Source organism: Molossus molossus, unplaced genomic scaffold (assembly GCF_014108415.1).
Source record: "Molossus molossus isolate mMolMol1 unplaced genomic scaffold, mMolMol1.p scaffold_m16_p_27, whole genome shotgun sequence".
Classification (NCBI taxonomy): domain Eukaryota; kingdom Metazoa; phylum Chordata; class Mammalia; order Chiroptera; family Molossidae; genus Molossus; species Molossus molossus.
In genome coordinates this window covers 580,686-602,801 of record NW_023425363.1, presented here as the reverse complement: position 1 = coordinate 602,801, position 22,116 = coordinate 580,686, and the positions used below count along the sequence as shown (strand labels likewise).

General features: G+C 41.1%; 1 protein-coding gene across 1 annotated transcript in view; it reads left to right on the top strand.

Moving 5' to 3' along the window:
* LOC118641248 (phosphoribosyl pyrophosphate synthase-associated protein 2-like) overlaps positions 1-22,116 on the top strand; it is a 78,304-nt gene that overhangs the window by 31,234 nt on the left and 24,954 nt on the right. Inside the window, 1 exon segment of the mRNA XM_036278351.1 lies at positions 3,698-3,753. Within this exon segment, the coding sequence (XP_036134244.1) occupies positions 3,698-3,753 (56 nt within the window).

The following is a 22,116-nucleotide window of genomic DNA, read 5'->3' as shown; positions in this document are numbered from 1 at the left end:
CTCCTGGCTGTCCGCGGCTTCTGCAACAGGCACCTTGGGAGCTCCACTACTGTGCACTGGTCTGTGTTGACACAGAGTGTCCACTGGTCCAATGGTGCCAGGTGCGCTGGTGGGCTCAGGTTGCTGGGTCCTAGCCGCTCCCTCTGCCTCCTCCCAGGGAAGACCCGGGATCTTCCAAAATGGTGGGACCTCCCCGCGGTGCAGGGAGAAGCACCCTGAAGGGCCGCTTACCAAGGTAGCCAGCTGCTCTGTCCACAGCACAGGAACTTTCTGCTCTGCGTCTTTGCACTGCACGGGTTTGGTCGTCCACCTTCACGTCCACTCACACACTCTCACGCACTTGTTCACTCTCTCACACACTCACTCTCCCTCTGGTCCTGCCTGCCGCCATCTTTTGGGAAGCCGCCATGAATCTACATTTAAAATTTTTAAATAGACACTGCAAAAATTGCAATTTTCTGAAAACTTAGTATTTAATAGATATTGTAAAAATTACAGTTATCTGAAGGGGTTGTATTAATTTATACTCCTAGTAGCAGTGCATTATGATGTTATCTGTTTCCTCATGCCTTAATTTTGCTGATTTAATTGACAAAACACTATCTGATTTTAATTTTTTACTCACTTGATTTCTAGTGTGATTGAACATTTTATCACATAGGATTTTTTTTTTTTTCTTTTTCTTTTTTTTGATGGAGGGACAATTTCTCCCATCTAAAATAGTGTTTTATCTTTTTGCTGTGATTTTGGAATTTCAGCAGGATGTGTCTGGGGTGGACTTTTTTCCCACTCATCTCACTAAATATTCATTGGGTCCCTTTCATTCTCTGGGAATTTTTTTCCCCCTATAATTTGAGTATTTCATCCCTTCTCTTGCCCCCTACCCCCACCCTTTCCTTTGGGAACTGTTATGTGTAAATTTTGGATGTATTTTCTATATTGTTTAACTTTTTTCCCCTCCCCCCAAGTTTTGTGTTCTTATGTCCCTTGTGGGAAAATTCCGTGGCCAGGTCTCACACGTTTGTTCTTTTGGGTGGGTGGGGGGGAACATCAACTCCTTATTTTATTTTTTACTATTATTTTTTATTATTATTTTATTTTTGTTACAGATGTTTCTCCATTTTTTCCCCATTGACACCCTCCTCCCCATCCCCCACACCCCGTCCCCAGCTTTGTTGTCCGTGTCCATTGGTTATGCATACGTGCATATAAGTTCTGTGCTTTATTTCTTCCCACCCCCCACCATCCTCTCTTCTGAGGGTTGTCAGTCTTTATTCTACTTCCATGTCTCTGGGTCTACCCTATTCCTCAGACTGTTATGTTCATTATATTCCACAAATAAGTGAGATCATGGGGTATTTGTCTTTTTCTGCTTGGCTTGTTTCGTTTAGGATAATACTTTCCAGGTCCCTCCATGTCGTCTCAAAGGATAAGAGATCTTTCTTTCTTAGAGCTGCATAGTACTCCATTGTGTATATGTACCACAGCTTTTTTATCCATTCGTCTAGTGATGGACACTTGGGCTGTTTCCAGATCTTAGCTATTATGTAAATAGTGCTGCTATGAACATGGGGGTACATATATTCTTTCTGATTGGTATTTCAGGCTTCTTAGGGTATATTCCTAGAAGTGGGATCACTGGGTCAAATGGCAGTTCAATTTTTAATTTTTTGAGGTAACACCATATTGTTTTCCATAGTGGCTGCACCAGTCTGCATTCCCACCAGCAGTGTACTGAAGTCCCCTTTTCTCCACACCCTCGCCAACACTTGTTGTTTGATGATTTGTTGATGGTGGCCATTCTGACAGGTGTGAGGTGATACCCCATTGTTGTTTTAATTTGCATCTCTCTGATGATTAGTGATGATGAGCATTTCTTCATATGTCTCTTAGCCATTTGTATGTCCTGTTTGGAGAGGTGTCTATTTTGTTCCTCTGCCCATTTTTTAATTGGGTTCTTTGTCTTCCTTTTGTTGAGCTGTATGAGCGCACGCTCTCCCTCCCTCCCTTCCTCCCTCTCTCTCTCTCCCTCTCCCTCTCTCTCTATATATATGAAATTAACCCCTTATCTGATGTACCATTGGCAATGATGCCCTCCCATACAGTAGGTTGCCTTTCCATTTTGGTGGTGGTTTCTTTTGCTGTGCAGAAGCTTTTTAGTTTGATGTAGCAGGTTTGTTCTTTAGCTGTGTCTCTAGCTAGCCAGCTATTGAGTTTCTTTTTTGGACCATAATCACTTTCACCTCCTGGATTTCTTTTTGGTTCTTTTTTTTATAACAACTTGTTCTTTCTTTATGCATGTTTTTCTGCTTTAACTTTTGAGGAGAAAATAGATCTATTTTTATTAAAAGAGTCCATTTCCTCTCTTGTTTCACTGGATTTGGTGCTGTTTGCTAATGTTTAATAAGGCAAGGATGTATATAAAACAGTTTAGAAAGATTTCCACCAAAAATAAAGTGTCTAAATATGAATTTTTTTGCTACCTTACTCACTGACAGTGTTGGAAAAATTAGGCTTTTCTGTAGGACATCTGATCCATGTGGTTACGCTATACATATCTATAACAGAGCCTTCTTCAGATTCATCAGTTTTTTGTTTGTTTACTAAGTATTTATTACTTAGTGCTTCTCATGTACTAGGCATTGTAGGTGCTAGTTATTATTAACTGCATATATTAAAATTCATTGATCTGGCATAATTTTGAGAAAAAGCAATGAGGATACATTTGAATGAAATGATATAATTTAATCATGTGATTAAATTTTAAGAGCATAAAATATAGAAAATATTGCCAAGAAGAAATCAGAAATAAACTACTGCTCGGCTAAAAACAATGCTGTTTTCTAAACTCTCAGAAGCTGACAATGGATGTGTCTTCAACTATAATTATCATTAGCACAGATCACTTCAAGTCTTCAACTTTACTGACTCCAGAGCAGACTATTATAGTTAATTTTTAAATTTTTTTCATTCTTTATTGATTTTAGAGACAGAGGAAGGGAGAGGGAGATATAAACATCAATGAGAGAGAACATCGATTAGCCGCTTCCTGCATGCCCCCCACTGGGGATTGGGCCCACAAACTGGGCATGTGCCCTGACCAGGAATCGAACTAGTGACCTCTTGGTGCATGGGTCGACTCTCAACCAGTGAGCCACACTATCTGGACTTAGTTATTTTCTTAAGGACTCTTAATATCCTTATAAAACAGCACTGGGCTGATTGTCTTTTAACAAATTGGTTTCTTCAATATATGACTAAGATATGGTGAGTAGTCATTTGTTTGGACACATAAATTTAGACTTTGACAATTACGGTATCTTGGATTCAGATTGGATGGGTAACATCCTAGCACTATGATAACTATAAAAATGTCATTACACCACATTATCAGTATTTGTTGGCACACAGAAATGAACTAATCACCAATGAGCCCAATTTTTTTCTTCAAAGAGATCTGTGAGCCTGTTACCTTGATAATATTTTTTCCTAGGTAGGCATTTCTTCCTTTTCTAAAGGAGAAATTTATTTTGAACTTTTCCCTTTTTGGAAAATTTTCAAGTGACCAGATGACATTTTGAGCCCAATGCATTGATTCTTTTTTTTTTTTCACTGTTCCTTTTTATTGGTTGTTGGGTATTGGTGTGCATAGCCTTTGGTGTCATGGCAGTAATTCCTGACCTCTTATCTGTCACAGATCCCGGATTACAGGAATGCAGTGATCGTAGCCAAGTCTCCAGCCTCAGCCAAGAGGTAGGTGGGTGCTCACTACTGAGCACTCCTTGATCCACATCTAGGGAATCAATCCTCCATCAGATTCAGGGTATTCTGGATTCAGCCTCAGTGGTTCCCACTGGTGTCCCTTATTTTTACTTTGTGGACTAGTAGTTTAAAAGATTCTCTGCCGACTCCATTTATTAAGTGATGATTAGTGTTCCTTTTTTTTCAACCTCAGTCTGTGACCACCAATCATATTTCTTGACCAAAGCCATCCAGGTTGGGGGAATACTAGCCTAGCTCTTCCCTCACTGTCAGTTTGGTGTCTGCTTGTTGTTTATCTTCAAATCTGGCATTTATAATAGTAGAAAATATACTTTGTAGTTCACTGCCTTGAACTCAGTAAATTTTTTTTTTAATCCTCACTTGAGGATATGTTTCCATTTATCTTCCGATAGAGTGGGAAGGAGAGAGAGAGAGAGACATCAACATGAGAGAGACACATGGACTGGTTGCCTCCCGCATGACCCTGACCAGGGCCAGGACCAAACTGCAATCGAGGTACATGCCCTTGACTGGAATCAAATCCGAGACTCTTTGGTCTGCAGGCCAAAGCTCTAACCACTTAGCAAAACCAGCCAGGGCGAACTCAATAAGTTATTAACAGAATTGTATCCAGCCCAGTGGTCATGTATTTGGTATGTGTTAAAAGGTGACATTTTACAGAATGAAAACACTCTGAGGCATTCAAATGGGGCAGTGCCAAGAGTCACATGTGACTTGGAATAACTGATGAGTCGGTAATACAGTACTTAAAGTTGTGTCTCGGCCAAGAGGGCTTTGTGTACCAATGTTTTCTGGAGAAGCAACTCCACTGGAGAAAGAAAGAAAAAATCAAATGTAAGAAAGAATACAGTCTTTTTCCTAAAAAAGGACTTTTAAAATTATTTTCCACAATTGAATACCTTTGCTCACTGGATCATTGGTGAGTCCTATGGAATGAAAGAAAGCATAGGTTCCTCTATGCTGGACCCATGGACTCTTATCATTGAAGGATGAAGGAGAGCTTGCACATAGCGAGCCACCAATTTAGAAGGATTGGAGATAGGTAGTTTTCCATTATAGATTAAGGATGACATTTAGTATATTAATTAGGTTGGCATTTGTGATAAACCATGAAGCTGCCATGTTCTTAGAGCGACCTCTGCCCACACATGCTTCCTTCAAGAAGCTGTATCATCAGAGTCTCACATTATCCATTTGATTAAGTCATAGTAAATTGTGACTCATTTTGGAATATAAACATTTCAAACAACTTTTTCAAACTTTTGTGCAAAGTCTGAATTAATTTTAATGTAGTAATTTGCTTTTCTCTGATGTACAGACTTTTTAAAAATTAAGGTAAAAATAATATAACATACAGTTAACCATTTTAAAGTATACAGTTCACTGGCATTTAGTGTATTCACAATATTGTGCGCCCTGGCCAGTTTGGCTCAGCGGTTAGAGCATTGGCCTGTGGACTAGAGTCCTGGGTACAGTTCCTGCTAGGGGCACGTACCAAAAAAAATAAATATATTGTGCAACCACCACCTCACTACAAAACACCCTGTGCTCATTATGTAATCACCCTCCATTCCTATCTCCCTCCAGCCCCTGGTAACCAGTAATCTGCTTTCTGTCTCTGGATTTGCTTATTCTGGGTATTTCATATAAATGGAACCATGCGGTATATGGCCTTTTGTATTTGGTTTCTTTCACTTAGCATAATGTTTTTGATGGCCATCTATGTGTTAGTATTTCCCTTTTCATAGCTGAATAATATTCCATTGTATGGATGTATTATATTTTATCTCTTCATCCATTGATGAGCATTGAGTTTTCCACCTTTTGGCTGTTTTGAATAGTACTGCTGTGAACATTTGTTTGTAGGGTTTCTACATTGACAAATGTTTTCATTTCTTGTGGATGTATACCTAGGATTAAAATTGCTAGGTTTGGTAAATCTATGTTTACATTTTTGAGGGACCACCAAACTCTTTTCCATTTTACAATCTCACCAACAATGTTACAAGGGTTCTAATTTTTCCACATTATTACCAACCCTTATGCTCTGGTTTTTCATTATAAACATCTTAGTGGGTGTGAAAGGGTATCTCATTGTAGTTTTGATTTGGATTTCCCTAATGATTAATGATGTCAAGCATCTTTTTGTGTGCTTGAGACTATTAATGTATCTTTGGAGAAATGTTTACTCAAGTCGTTTACTCATTTTTTAACTGGGTTGTTAAGTTGTAGGACTTTGTTGTTGAGTTGTAGGACTTCTTTATATATTCTAAGGACTAGATCCTTATCAAATATGTGATTTGCGAATATTTTACTCCATTCCATAGGTTGTCTTTTCCCTTTCTTGATAATGTCCCCTGATGTACAAAAGTCTTTCATTTTTATGAAGTCCAATTTAGCTTTTTATTGTTGTTGCTTGTGCTTTGGCATCATACCTAAGGATGCACTGCTACATCCAAGGTCGTTAAGTTTTGCCCCTATGTTTTCTCTTAATAGTTTAGTTTTAGCTCTTATTTTTAGGTTTTAGAGTTTTTGTTGTTGTTGTTAATCCTCACCCGAGGATATTTTTCCGTTGATTTTTAGATAGACTGGAAGGGAGGAAAAGGGAGAAAGAGAGAGAGAGAGAGAGACACATTGATATGAGAGAGACACATTGACTGGTTGCCTTATGCACAATCCCGACCGAAGCCAAGGATCGAACCTGCAACCCAGATATGTGCCCCCTTGGCCTCTGGGCCATTCTCTATCTACTGAGCCAAACCAGCCAGGGCGGGTTGGAGAGCTATTTTGAGTTAATTTTTGTGTATGGAGTGAGGTAGGCATTTAGCTTCTTTCTTTTCCATGTGATTTTTATTTTTTATTTTTTTTACAGTTTTTTTTGTTAATTAATTTTTGTTACAGATGTTTCTCCTTTCTCCCCCACTGATTCCCCCCTCCTCCGCCCTCCCTGCCCTTTCCCCAGTTTGTTGTCCATGTCCACTGTTCATGCATACATGCATATAAGTTGTGTGGTTTATGTCTCCCCCACCACCCCCCTCTTTAGGGGATTGTCAGTCTGTACCCCACTTCCGCGTTTCTGGGACTACCCCATTCCTCAGACTGACTGTTATGTTCATTATATTCCACAAATAAGTGAGATCATATGAAACTTGACTTTCTCTGTTTGGCTTGTTTCACTTATGATGATACTTTCCAGGTCCCACCATGTAGTCTCAAAGGATAAGAGATCTTTCTTCCTTACAGCTGCGTAGTACTCCATTGTGTATATGTACCACAGCTTTTTTATCCATTCGTCTACTGATGGACACTTGGGCTTTTTAAAGATCTTAGCTATTGTAAATATTGCTGCTACAAACATGGGGGTACATATATTCTTTCTGATTGGTGTTTTAGGCTTCTTAGGGTATATTCCTAGAAGCGGGATCACTGGGTCAAATGGCAGTTCAATTTTTAATTTTTTGAGGTAACACCATATTGTTTTCCACAGTGGCAGCACCAGTCTGCATTCCCACCAGCAGTGCACTAGAGTCCCCTTTTCACCACACCCTCGACAACACTTGTTGTTTGATGATTTGTTGATGGAGGCCATTCTGACAGGTGTGAGGTGATACCTCATTGTTGTTTTAATTTGAATCTCTCTGAAGATTAGTGATGATGAGCATTTCTTCATATGTTTCTTAGCCATTTGTATATCCTGTTTGGAGAGGTGTCTGTTTAGTTCCTCTGACCATTTTTTAATTGGATTCTTTGTCTTCCTTTTGTGGAGTTGTATGAGGACTCTATATGTATTGGAAATTAACCCCTTATCTGATATATCATTGGCAATTATGCTCTCCCATACAGTGGGTAGTCTTTCCGTTTTGATGATTGTATCTTTCGCTGTGCAGAAGCTTTTTAGTTTGATGTAGTCCTATGTGTTCATTTTCTCCTTTGTTTCTATTGCCTTAGGTGATGTGTCAGTAAAAATTCTGCTGCGTATGATGTCTGAAATTTTGTTGCCTACAGTCTCTTATAGGATTTTTATGGATTCATGAGTTACATTTAAGTCTTTTATCCATTTTGAGTTTATTCTCATGTAGGGTGTAAGTTGATAGTTTCATTTTTCTGCAAGTAGCTGTTCAATTTTCCCAGCAACATTTATTAAAGTGGCTGTCCTTACTCTACTGTATGTTCTTGCCACCTTTGTCAAATATTAATTGAGCATATTGCCTTGGGTCCATTTCTGGGTTCTCTGTTCTGTTCCACTGGTCTATATGCCTGTTCTTGTGCCAATACCAGGCTGTTTTGATTACAGTAGCTTTGTAGTATAACCTAAATCTGGTATTGTGATCCCTCCAACTTTGTTCTTCGTTTTCAAGATTGCTGTGGCTATTCGAGGCCTTTTTTGGTTCCATATGAACTTTTGAAATAATTGTTCTAATTCTGTGAAGTATGCCGTTGGTATTTTGATGGGGATTGCGTTGAATTTATAGATTGCTTTGGGTAATATGGACATTTTAATGATGTTAATTCTCCCAATCCATGAACAGGGTAGGTGCTTCCACTTTTTTATATCTTCCTCTATTTCTTTTTCCAATGACCTGTAGTTTTCTGCGAATAGGTCCTTTATTTCTTTGGTTAAGTTTATTCCTAGGTATCTTAATTTTTTTGCTGCAATGGTAAATGGGATTGTTTTCTTAGTTTCTCTTTCTGTGAGTTCATCATTTGTCTATAAGAATGCCATCGATTTCTTGACGTTAATTTTGTATCCTGCTACTTTGCCAAATTCATTTATTAAGTCTAGTAAACTTTTGATGGAATCTTTGGGGTTTTCTATGTATAGTATCATGTCATCTGCAAATAATGATAGTTTCACTTCCTCCTTTCCAGTTTGGATCCCTTTTGTTTTTTCTTCCTGTCTGATTGTTGTGGCTAAGACTTCCAGTACTATGTTAAATAGGAGTGGTGAAAGTGGGCATCCTTGCCTTGTTCCTGTTCTTAAGGGAAATGCTTTTAGTTTTTGCCCATTGAGTATGATGTTGGCTGTAGGTCTTTCATATATGGCCTTTATTATGTCTAGATATGATCCCTCTATTCCCACACTGCTGAGCGTTTTTATCAGAAATGGATGCTGGATTTTGTCGAAGGCTTTTTCAGCATCTTTTGATATAATCATGTGGTTTTGTTTTTTGTTTTTTTTATCCTCACCCGAGGATATTTTTCCATTTTTTGTACAGATAGAGTGGGAGGGAGAGAGAGGAAGGGGGAGAGAGAGAGAAACATCGATGTGAAGGGACACATCGAGTGGCTGCCATCCGCACAACCAACCAGGGCCGGGGACAAACTGCAACCGAAGTACGTGCCCTTAGCGGGAACCGAACCCTGGTCTCTCCGGACCGCAGGCCGATGCTCTAACCGCTGAGCCAAACTGGCCAGGGCAATCATGTGGTTTTTATTCTTCATTTTATTTATGTGGTGTATCACATTTATGGGTTTGCGAATATTGTACCAGCCTTGCATCCCTGGGATGAATCCCACTTGATCATGGTGTATAATTTTTTTGGTGTATTGCTGGATCTGATTTGCTAGTATTTTGTTCAGGATTTTGGCAACTATGTTCATCAGAGATATTGGCCTGTAGTTTTCTTTTTTTGTTGTGTCTTTTTCTGGTTTTGGATTTAGAATTATGCTGGCTTCATAAAACGAGTTTGGAAGTCTTCCTTCTTCTTGAATTTTTTGAAATAGTTTAAGGAGAATAGGTATTAGTTCTTCGAATATTCGGTAAAACTCCCCCATGAAGCTATCCGGGCCTGGGCTTTCGTTTGCTGGGAGAGTCTTGATTACATCTTCAATTTCTTCTGTTGTTATTGGTCTGTTCAAGTTTTCTATCTCTTCCTGATCCAGTTTTGGGAGACTATGTGTTTCTAGAAATTTGTCCATTTCGCTTAGATTGTCAAATTTGTTGCCATATAATTGTTCATAGCAGTTGTTAACGAGCTTTTGTATTTCTGTTGTATCAGTTGTTATTTCTCCTCTTTCATTTCTGATTTTGTGTATTTGGGTTCTCTCTGTTTGTTTCTTGGTGAGTCTAGCTAAGGGTCCCTCAATCTTGTTTTATTGATCCTCTGAATTGTTTTTTTGGTCTCTATGTCATTTATTTCTCCTCTGATCTTTACTATTTCCGTCCTTCTATTTGCTCTGGGTTTTCTTTTTGTTTGCTCTCTAGTTCTTTACGTTGTGAGGTTAGATAGTCTATTAGAGATTTTTCTTCTATTTGAGGTAGGCCTGTAGTGATATGAACTTCCCTCTCAGAACTCTCTTCGCTGCATCCCATAGATTTTGTGTTGTTGTGTCTTCATTTTCTTTGATTTCCAGGAAGTTTTTGATTTCTTCCTTGATCTCCTCGGTGACCCATTCATTGTTTAATAACATGCTATTTAGCTTCCATGTGTTCAAATGTCTTTGTATGTTCTTCTTGCAATTGATTTCTAGTTTCATGCCATTGTGATCTGAGAAGATGCTTGATATGATTTCAATCTTCTTGAACTTGTAGAGACTTAGTTTGTGCCCTAACATGGTCTATCTTTGAGAATGTTCCATGTGCACTTGAGAAGAATGTGAATTCTGTAGTTTTGGGGTGTAGTTCTCTGTAGATATCTATTAAATCCATTTGGTCTAGTGCTTCATTTAGAGTCTCTGTTTCCTTGCTAATTTTTTTTTTTTCAAATCTTTATTGTTGGAAGTAAAATGTATTACAGATATTCCACATTTTTCCCCCATTGACCCCCTCCTCCCCACTCCCGACCCCCTCCCACCTTTTCCCACACTATTGTCTGTGTCCATTGGTTATGTATATAAGTTCTTTGGTTTATTTCTTCCAACCCCCCCAACCCCTTTCCCTTTGAGGTTTGTCAGTCTAGCAATGAATTTGTGTTGCTTAATCCCTTCACCTTTTTAACCCATTCCCCCAACCCCCTTCCCAACTGTCAACCAACAAAATGTTCTCTGTATCTATGAGAATGTTTCTGTTTTTCCTGTTCATTTTGTTTGTAGATTCCATTGTTGATAGATATGTATTCATTGCCATTTTGTTTGTTCATACATTTTATCTTTTTCTTCAAAAAGACCCTTCATCATTTCATATAATAACGGTTTGGTAGTGATGAACTCCTTTAACTTTTTCTTGTCTGGGAAAGTTTTTATATGTCCATCGATTCTCAATGACAGCTTTGCAGGATAGAGTAACTTTGGTTGTTGGTTCTTGGCTTTCATCAGTCTGAATATTTCTTGCCACTCCCTTCTGGCCTGCAAAGTTTCTTTTGAGAAATCAGCTGACAGCCTAATGGGAACTCCCTTGTAGGTAACTAGCTGCCTTTCTCTTGCTGATTTTAAGATTCTCTCTTTGTCTTGAACCTTTTGCATTTTGATGATGATGTGTCTTGGTGTGGGCCTCTTGGGGTTCATCTTGTTTGGGACTCTCTGTGCTGCCTGGACTTGTATGTCTGTTTCCTTCACCAAGTTAGGAAAGTTTTCTGCCATTATTGTTTCAAACAGGTTTTCGATTTCTTGTTCTCTCTCTTCTCCTTCGGGCACCCCCAAGATGCGAATGTTGGCACGCTTGAAGTTGTCCCAGAGGCTCCTTACACTATCCTCATTTTTTTGGATTCTTTTTTCTTTTTGCTGTTCTGAGTGGGGATTTTTGCTTCCTTATATTCCAAATCGATGGTTTGCTCCTTGTGTTGTAACCCAGGACATCGACCACCCTCAGACTCAATTTTTCAGTTTTTGGGGATGTTTTATTACCTGCGCAGGGACTGCAGCCAACCTACACAGAGGAGAACTGCAGCCCCGAGCTCAGGGGGAGGGTTGCTTATATAGAGCAGGGGTCATTCAAGAGTTTAGCAGAGCAAGCAAGCTGCTTGTACAGAAGCGGAGGCAGTTAGCGATAAGCAGGAGGGAACGGAGGGGGGAGGGAGCTGAGGCGAAAGGGAACTGGGTGAACTGGGTCAGCATACATCTGTCCTGCTATTCATTCCATTATCCAAGTTTTAAAAACTAACAAATTCGAGACAGATATCAGCGGTCAGTCAGGTGCAATACACACATGTTGAACAGTTACAGTTTTATGGGGTAAAGGGAGCTTCAGTTTCTCCCTATCAGTTTCTTTACAGAGCATGCAGGACACTCTGGCCTTGGGGCCGTTTCTGTCCTCCCTTTTCTTGAAGGATGTTGCTTTTCAAATTCCCAGTGAAGGTCAAACTCTAGTTAATTTTTATGGGGCTAAAGCCCTCTATAACATTCCCCATTGTTCATCTTGCTGTCTCTGAGGTTGTTAATTAGGGCAGCTTAAAGATAAGTTGGATTCTAAGGACAGTGAGCGACAACACTTGGATTTACATACTCCATTATTGAAGCTGTGTAAATTATTCTTTATTTCAGTTAATGCCTCCTTCAATTCTAACTGTGTATCCATGATTTCTAACTGGTCCTTTTTTATGCTCCTGAGGCCCTCCCTAAGTTCACTGAGGTTCTCACTAAGTTCATTGAGCATCCTTATAAGCAGTATTTTGAACTCAGTATCTGTGAGGTTGCTTATCTCCATTTCGCTTAGTCCTTTTATTGGCGTTTTGTTCTCTTCTTTCATTTGGGACCTGTTTCTTTGTCTCCTCATTTTGGCTGCCTCCCTGTGTTTGTTTCAGTGTATTACTTAATGAGAGGTATGGGGCTCGCTGAGACCAGATGCTGCTCGTTTGAAAGAATTTAGGAAAAACCTGAAGCAGGATCCAATACCAGCCAATCCTATGGTTAAGCAAGTGGCAACAGCTTGGGTGGGCCTGAAAGTTGGGTGGGGCGGGGCGGGCCTCAGGGAGTCAGCAGGGCGGGGCTACCAGTGTGAGCCACGTTGCTGGAGTCCCAGATATGGAGACTGTCTGCTGCCCCGGGGAAGGGCTCACCAAAGGAACAAAGGCCTCTTACAGCACATTTGTCCCCGAGGAAGCCCCCTCTCCAGCCCTCGCTCCAGTGCCAAACAGCTCAGTTCTTCCCTGTATGTCTCTGGCGCCCCTTGAGCTGCCTCCCCTCCAAGCTCAGAGGGAGAGAGTCCGATAAGTCCGTGCGCGGGCCCTTTAGTGAGCTGTCTGGGGCTCCAGCCGCTTCAGCTTCCCTGAGCCTCAGTTTCCGCTGGTTTTTCCAGCCAGAAGTGATGGGGACTTCTCTTCCTGGCACTGGAATCCTGAGCGGGACACCTGGTGTGGGACGGGGACCCCTCAGTCCTCAGGAACGACCTTCCCAGCCGTGGCAGCCTCCTGATTTTAACCGCCACACTTGGTTGTGGGACCAGCCCGTCGTGCCACCCCGCTGCCACCCCTCATGCCGCCGCCCCTCCTACCAGTCTGGATGTAGCTGCTTTTTTTAATTCCGTAGTTGATTTCAGGCGGTTTTGAATGATGGTTGTTCTGTAGTTTAGTTGTAACTTTGATGTGGTTGTGGGAGGACGCAATACCGCGTTTACCTATGCCGCCATCTTGACCGGAAGTCCTCTAGCAAACTCTCTCCCTGCTAATTTTTTGTCTAGAGGATCTATCCAGTGATGTCAGCGTGGTGTTGAAGTCCCCTGCTATGATTGTATTGCTATCAATTTCTCCTTTGAAGTCCTCCAGAAGATTTTAAATATATTTTGGTGCTCCTATATTGGGTGCATATATGTTTATCAAGGTTATATGTTCCTGTTGGATAGATCCTTTCAATATTATGTAGTGGCCTTCTTTGTCTCTAATTATGGCGTTCATTCTGAAATCTATTTTATTAAATATCAGCTTTTTTCCCTTTTCATTTGCTTGGAAGATTTTTTTCCATCCCTTCACTTTCAATCTATGTGAGTCTTTTGTTGTGAGGTGGGTCTCTTGCAGACAACATATAGATGAGTCATGCTTTCTTATCCAATCAGCTACTCTGTGTCTTTTTTATGGGAGCATTCATTCCATTTACATTTAAGGTGATTATTGATATGTACTTATTTATTGCCATTTTTGTTTAGTGTGGTTCTGTTTTTCTTCCCATTTCTCCTGGTAATTACAGCAGTCCTTTTAACATTTCTTGCAGTGCTGGTTTGGTGCTAATGTATTCCCTTAGCTTTTTTGTGTGTGTCTGTGAAGGTTTTTATTTGACCGTCTATTTTTAATGATAGCCTTGCTGGGTAGAGTAGTCTTGGATTCATATCCTTGTTTTTCATGAACTTGATTACTTCATGCCATTCCCTTCTGGCCTGTAGTGTTTTTTGTGAGAAGTCAGCTGAGAGCCTTATGGGGTTTCCTTTGTAGGTGACCTGTTGCTAATCTCTTGCTGCTTTTAGGATTCTCTCTTTGTCTTTAATTTTTGGCAGTTTGATTACTATGTGTCTTGGTGTGGGCCTGTTTGGGTTCTTCTTACTTCCGGCTCTCTGTGCTTCTTGAACTTGAATGCCTTCTTTCTTCACCAAATTAGAAAAGTTTTCTGTCACTATTTCTTTGAATATATTCTCTAACTCTTGCTCATTTTCTTCTTCTTCAGGGACTCCTATGATGTGAATATTATTCTGTTTCCAGTTGTCCTACAGTTCTCTTAAGCTGTCTTCCTGTTTTTTAATCGTTTTTTCCTTTTGGTTTTCTGATTGGTTGATTTTTTCTAGCCTATCTTCTAATTCACTGATCCGGTTCTCAGCTTCCCCTACTCTGCTTTTTAGACTTTCCAATGTGTTTTTCATTTCTGATATGTCATTCTTCATTTCTTCCTGTTGGTTTTTAATTTCCAACTGGTTGATTTTCAACATTTCTATGTCTTTACTCATGGTGCTCATATCCTTACACATGCTGTTGAGCTTCCTCAACCTCATGTCTCTAAATTCTAGTTCTGTTAATTTGCTTAACTGCCCCTCATTTATCTCATCTTCCGTAGAGGTCTCTTGTTCTTTCATTTGGCTTTCGTTTCTGTTTTTCACCATTTTGGCTATGACAGTGGGCTTTGGAGTCTGCCAAATTTTCCCTGTGGGTGTTGGTGTTCTGCTGTTTGTGGCTCCGTCTCCTGTGTTTGGATGAGACAGGGAGGACCCACTTTAAACACCACCTTCAAGTCTTAGCTTTTCTGGTTAGTGTTGCTAGCCCAGGGAATGGTAGTTATCCTCTAGCTTTTTTTGCCTGGAGGCTATTAGTAGAGGTTATCTGAAGACCCTTGGTTTCTGAGTTGCCTGAAAAACTCCCTCCAGTGCTCAGTGTAAGAGGATTTCCCGAGGGTGGGGCAGCTGCTGGTTGTTAATGAGCCTCACTTAGCATTTCAATGGCCACCAGGTGGGGTTGAATTTCTGAGGGCGGGGCCTCCGCCTCTCCCTAGGGCCCTGGGAAGGAGTAAAATGACCACAGTCCTGTGTGGCTGCACTAAGCGAAAGCTCTTAGCACCCTGCAAAACCCGAGTGTCCCCACACAGTTCCAGTCCAGTCTGCCTTCCCTCTGCCAGATCCCAAGGTTAGTGACTGGTGCCAATTTAGCCTCTGTCTAGACGCTGCATCGTGGAGCCGCCTGGGACTTTTTAACCCGAGGGCGCCGCTTCTAGCCAAGGGCTGCTGCGGCTGTGGCGCCAGCCAAGGGCATTGCACTCCGCAGAGACTCCAGGACTGAGCCGTGGTAGTGAGACACTGCGGAGGTGGCAGCAGCTTCCAGCAGAGTCCCCTGGTTCCCACGAGTCAGTGCGGCACCAGCTGAGTGCTTAGCACGCAGAGTTCGCAGGACTCAGCCTAGGTAGCAGCGTCCCGCCGAGTCCCCTGGTCGCAGCCAGTCCATGCCAGTCCGTGTGGCACCAGCCGAGGGCTTAGCAGGCAGCAGAGTTCGAGGGACTCATGTGGGGTCGCAGCCAAGGCGGCAGCAGCAACTTCCCGCAGAGTCCCCTGGTCCCCGCCCAGGCTGCTGCGGACCGTGGGCTCCCGGCCCCCTCTCGCGTCCTCACAAGCCTACCAGGATTGAGTCGGTGTCCCTGGTTATGTGGTCCTCCAAGGTGTCTTTCGGTTGCCCCTTCTTGAAGATTTGCCTTTATTTTCGTTGTAAATACAGTTTGGTCCTGGGAGATGGTCTGTGTAGCTCCATTCACTCCTCCACCATTTCTCCCTGTCTCCCATACTCTATTTTTAAAAACTCCATGTGATTTTTAAAAAATTTCTTTATTGTTGAAAATTTTACATTTGTCCCTCCTTTTTCCCCATTGACACTCCTCTCTCAGTTCCTGCCCCGCTTCTGCCTTCACCATACTGTTGTCTGTGTCCATTGGTTTTGCATATGTACATGCAAGTTCTTTTGTTTATCTCTTCCCACCCCCCTTCCCTCTGAGGTTTGTCATTCTGTTCCCCACTTCATTGTCTCTGGATCTGTTTTGTTCAACAGCTTATTTTGTTCATTATATTCCACAAATAAGTGAGATCATGTGATACTTGTCTTTCTCTGATTGGCTTATTTTGCTTAGCCCAGTACTCTCCAGGTCTCTCCATGTCATCTCGAAGGGTATCCAGTTTAGTTGTCCAGTGCTTTCCCCTTTGCATGGCTTTGGCACTAATGTTAAAAATCAGTTGGCCAGCCCAGATGGTGTGGCTCAGTGGTTGAGCATCAACCTATGCACCAAGAGGTTTGATTCCTGGTCAGAGCATATATCTAAGTTGTGGGTCCTCTCCCCAGTGGGGGGCATGCAGGAGGTGATGAGTTGATGTTCTCTCTCATCAATGTTTGTATCTCTCTTTCCCTCCCTCTTCCTCTCTCTCCAAAATCAATAATGAATAAATTAAAAAAAAAAAATCAGTTGGCTGTAGATGTTTGCATTTATTTCTGGACCTTCAGTTCTATTCTATTGTCTGTATGCCAGTACCACCCTGTTCTCGTTACTGTAACTTTGTGGTTACAATTAGATCAAAACAGCCCTGGCCAGTTTGGCTCAGTGGTTAGAGCGGTTAGAGCGTCGGCCTGCGGTCCGGAGAGACCCGGGTTCGGTTCCCGCTAAGGGCATGTACTTCGGTTGCAGTTTGTCCCCGGCCCTGGTTGGTCGTGCGGGTGGCAGCGATGTTTCTCTCTCTCTCTCCTTCCTCTTTCTCCCTCCCACTCTATCTGTACAAAAAATGGAAAAATATCCTCGGGTGAGGATAAAAAAAAACAAACAAAAAAAACAATTAGATCAAAACAGTCAGAAGTGGGTGGAAGTATAAATCTTTTACATGTCCTCCATTCCGTTAACACCAAGAGGGGAGTGGTCTTGTTACCACTGAGCTGGTGAAAGTCCTGACTCCACTAAGCCTCCTCTGACACCACCTTGTGGGGGAAGGGGAAAGGCATCTCATTCCTGCTGACTTGGGGAGGAAGTCCAGGTTTCATGCTCCACTACACTGGCAGGTGGGGGCTTATTACTACTGAGTAGGGATGAAAGTCCCAGCTCCCTACTTGGCCTTCTCTTAGACATTGGGGCTCGGAGTGCATCATTATAGGTTGGCAAGGGAGGAAGTGTAGACCTTACACTTGGTTTTTACTCTTGTCGGGGCGGGATGCAGCCGGCTTATATTCTGTGACGTTTGCCTGGAGTGGGTCATTTACTCCAAGCTTTATGACTTGCGAGGCTGCTCCTTTCTTGGGCCTTTGGATAGAGACAGCAGGCTCTTTTCGGGCCCTATACCCATTGGCATATTTGGGTTGCCTGCTTCTCTAGCTGCAAGTCTGGAATAATGCAAGAAAAAGCAGAGGACTCAGCACCACGTCATTTCTCCAGTCCTGAGGTCCCTGCCAGCCTGCTTTCTCCTCTTCATCGTCAGTGTTCTTATGTGTGTTTCATATAGATAATACCCAGGGTTTTAGCTGTGCTTTGTGGGAAGAGGACTCCATCTTAGTGGAACCAGACATGGCAACAATGTATTTTGATAAAATTTATCCAGAAGAATATGATGAATTTTCTTTTGACTCACCTATATAGGTAGGCTTTTTGTAATGTCTGTAATTTGCATTTTACATCTAATATTATATGTTGATGAGATGAATGGATGAATGGTAGTTTTTTTTCATTGTGGTAGCCTTTTCCTCAGCTTATTTGGCATTTATTAGTGTGACAGGGATGCTAGTCATTTATCCATTTAGATATTTATTGAGAACCTATTGCGCTAAGTCTGTGTTGGCCTAGAAAGATGCCCTCAGGGAGCTTATGTTGTGTGTTTTATTTACTATTGTGGACTGACTGTTTGTGTCCCCACACACACACCAAAGTTCATATGTTGAAATTCTAATCTTACCCAGTGGGTGGTATTTAGGAGGTGAGGCCTTTGGGAAGTAATTAGGTCATGAAGGTGGAGCCCTTGTGGATGAGAAGAGACACAGAGAGCTTGCTCTGGCTCTCTGGCTCTGTTCTCTGCCTTCTGAGGATATGAGGAGAAGGCCATCTGCAAACCAGGAGGACGCTGATCTTAGACTTCTAGCCTCACCTGAGAACATTTTTGCATTTATCTCCAGATAGAGCAGGAGAGAAGAGGGGAAGAGAGAGAGAGAGAGAGAAACATTGAGTGGTTGCCACCCACATGACCCCAACTGGGGCCAGGGACAAACTGCAACCGAGGTACGTGCCCTTAGCGGGAACCGAATGCGGGACTCTCTGGTCTGCGGGCCAACGCTCTAACTGCTGAGCCAAACTGGCCAGGGAGGACATGCCATTTTTTATCTGATTGTTTCTAGCTTATTCTTCCAAGTTTTTCATTTAGCACCTAACCTTAGAAAACTCATAGTTAATTTAAAAGACACCCTAGAGCAGCAGGAAGATAGTTAAACTAGGAGTCAATAGACATGGGCTTCCATTTGGGGCTTAGCCAGTCTTTGTGAGAACCGTAAGAACCACAGTCAGGCAGTCTCTCCAAACCTGTTTCCTCATCAGTGAAATGAGGCTAACACCTGCACTGCCTGTCTTATCTTACAGAGTTGTAATAAACATTAAGGAACACAGGGAAGGATTTTACAGATTAAAACACCACTGCACAGAATGGTGGTTGTTAGTTCCTTTAGAATTCTGAAGTTACTGATGAGTATGTAGAGCCTGTGGTTTTAGAGTTCTTTGACAGTGAGCAGTTGTTTTGAATAAAAGAGGTCATAAGAAACAAGTGAGTAGAAATAAAACTCTTGAGATCCTGTGTTGTGTTTTAACCCAGGATGTGAATTGAAATTAACCCTCATCATTGTACCACCAGTAGCAAAACTGAGTTGCTTTGAAATTCTTCTGAGACTATTAGTGTATAAGACAATGTGACCTAGAGGGATCATCCTGATTCTTTTTGGAATCAGGTGGGAATTCAAGTTACATGACAGAGTATCCAAGAACTAATATCAGTGTGTACATATGGTTTTATTTATCATGAAAGTACAGTTGGTCCTTGAGCAACACAGGGATTAAGAATGCTAACCATCTGCACAGTTGAAAATCTGTGTATAACTTTTGATTTCCCCCAAATTTAACTACTACTAGTGGCCTACTGTTGACTGGAAGGGTTATTGATAATATAAAGTTGATTAACATATTTTGTATATAATTTGTATTATATACTATATTCTTGAAGTAGAATAGGCTAGAGAAAGGAATGTTATTAATATCATAAGGAAGAAAAAATACAGTGTTTATTGGAAAAAATCCACATATGAGTGGATCCACAGTTCAAACTTGTGTTGTTGAAGAGTTAACAATAAACCTTCAGTAGAGGCTAGTAGTATTGAAACAGCATTCTTCTAGGAATTGGCAGACCTCTGTGGATTCCAGATGGAAAACACTTCCTTAGTGGGTAACTAAGGTTAATTCTTTTGACAACAGTTTTGTTTGCAAAGCCAATCTTTTTTCTTTCAGTAGTTTTTATCCAATTTTTTTTTTCCTCACCTGAGGACATTTTTGCATTTATCTTCAAATAGAGTGGGAGGGAGAGGGGGAGGAAGAGAGAGAGAGAGAGAGAGAGAGAGAAACACCGATGTGAGAGAGACACATCGACTGGTTGCCACCCACACGACCCCAACAGGAGCCCACGACAAACCGCAACCGAGATATGTGCCCTTAGTGGGAACTGAACCTGCCTGGTCTCTCTTGTCTACAGGCTGACGCTCTAACCACTGAGACAAACCGGCCAGGGATTTATTGATTTTTTTAGGGAGAAAAAGAGATAGAAACATCGATCAGCTGCCTCCTGCACGCCCCCTACTGGGGATCAAGCCCACAACCTGGGCATGTGTCCTGACCAGGAATGGAACCAGGACCTCTCGGTCCATGGGACGATGCTCAATCCATCTGAGCCACATGGGCCAGGCTGCAAAGCCAATCTTGAACATGAAGGAGGAACTCATCTCTCTGGTGACAGTCTCCATGATATTAGGATGGGCAGGAGCTAGTGAAGAGTACCTTGTAATTTGTCTGACTGCGATTTCCCTCTGAGAATTTCTTTTAAATTACTTTGAGTTTTTTAAAAGGATGAATTTAAAGTTATGCAAATTCTATATCTTATGTAACTACTTGATTATCTCAGTAGACTCAAAAAGCATTTGACAAAATTCAGTTTACATTCTTGGTAAAAACTTTATGCAAACTAAGTATAGAAGGGGACTTCTTCCTCTGATAAAGGCCATCTATGAAAACCCCACAGCTAACCTCCCACTCAGTGGTGAGACTGAAAGCTTTCCTGAATTCAGGAACAAGGTGAGGCTGTCTCCTCTCCCTCCTTCTGTTCAGCCTTGTACTGGAGATGCCAAATAGTAGTGCTGCAATTAAAAAAAAGAAGTAAAAAGAAAGAAAAGAAATCCAGTATGGAAAGGAAGAAGTAAAACAGTCCTAATTTGTGGGTGGCATGATTATTTATGTAGAAAAATATGATGAAATCTACAGAAGTGGTATTAGGACTAATAAATCAGTTTAGCAAGTTTGTAGATTATGAAATCAGTAAAAATATCAGTTGTATTTCTATATACTAGCAATGAACAGTTGGAAATTGAAATGAAAAATAAAACCAAATAGCATGAAATTGAGTGAAACACTTAGGGATAAATTTAAGACTTATATACTGAAAAATGCAAAACATTACCAAGAAAAAGACCTAAATCAGTGGAGGAAGATACTGTGTTCATGGATCAAAAGACTCAATGTTAAGATAGCATTTCTACCCAAATTGAGACCTCCCAATCAAAATTTCAGCAGGTTTTTTTGTAGCAATTGACAGGTTGATTTTAAAATTCATATGGAAATGCAAAGAACCTAGAATAGGTAGAACAACTGCAAAAGAACAAAGTTGAAGATATAACACTACTTGAATTAAAGACTTCTTACAAAGCTAAAGCAGACATGAATATGAGCTATTGGGATAAAAATAGAAAAACAGACCATATGTATCTATAATACTGATTTTCAACATGTACAAAGGCAAGTCTGTGAAGAAAGAATAGTCTTTTGAACAAATGGTGTTGGAAAAATTGGATGTTCATGTGCAAAATTAAATGAATCATGAGCAATATCTGATATCACTTATGGAAATCAACTAAAAATGAATCAAATACCTAAATGCAAAACCTAAAACTGTAAAAGTTCTAGAGGAAAACACAGGAGAAAATCTTTGTGATCCTGGTGTAGTCAAAGATTTCATAAATATAACACCAAAAGCATAATTCATAGGAAAGGATTATTAAGTTAGGTGTTGTCAAAATTTTAAATTGCTCTTCAGAAGACATGAAGAGAATGACAGGAGAAGGCCCAGATTGGAAGGAAATACTCGTAAGCATATATTCTGGTAAAGGACTTATATTCAGAATATATAAAGACTTCTCAAAATTTAAAAAGAACTGACAGCCTAAATAAGAAATGGGCAAAAGATAAACAGACCTTTACCAAAGAATATATATGAATGACAAATAGGCACATGGAAAACTGCCCAACACCATTTGTCCCAAGGGGAAACCACAATGGAGTACTACACACCAGTAGAATGGATAATATTAAAATGACTGACCACACCAAGTGCTGGTGAACTCTCATGGGAATGAAACATGGTATAGCCACTTTGGAAGGCAGTTTGGTTGTTTTTTTAGGAGTTACATATGCCTCCCATATTATCCAGCCATTCTACTCTTAGACATTTACCCAAGAGAAAAGAAAACGTGAGTCCATACCGAGATTTGTGCATGCATGTTCACTGCAGTTTTGTAATAGCTCAAAACTGGAAACAACTCAAAAGTCCATCAACAAGTAAATGGACAGCCCTGGCCGGTTTGGCTCAGCGGTTAGAGCGTCAGTCTGTGGTCCAGAGAGACCCGGTTTTGGGTCCCACTAAGGGCATGTACCTGGATTGCAGTTTGT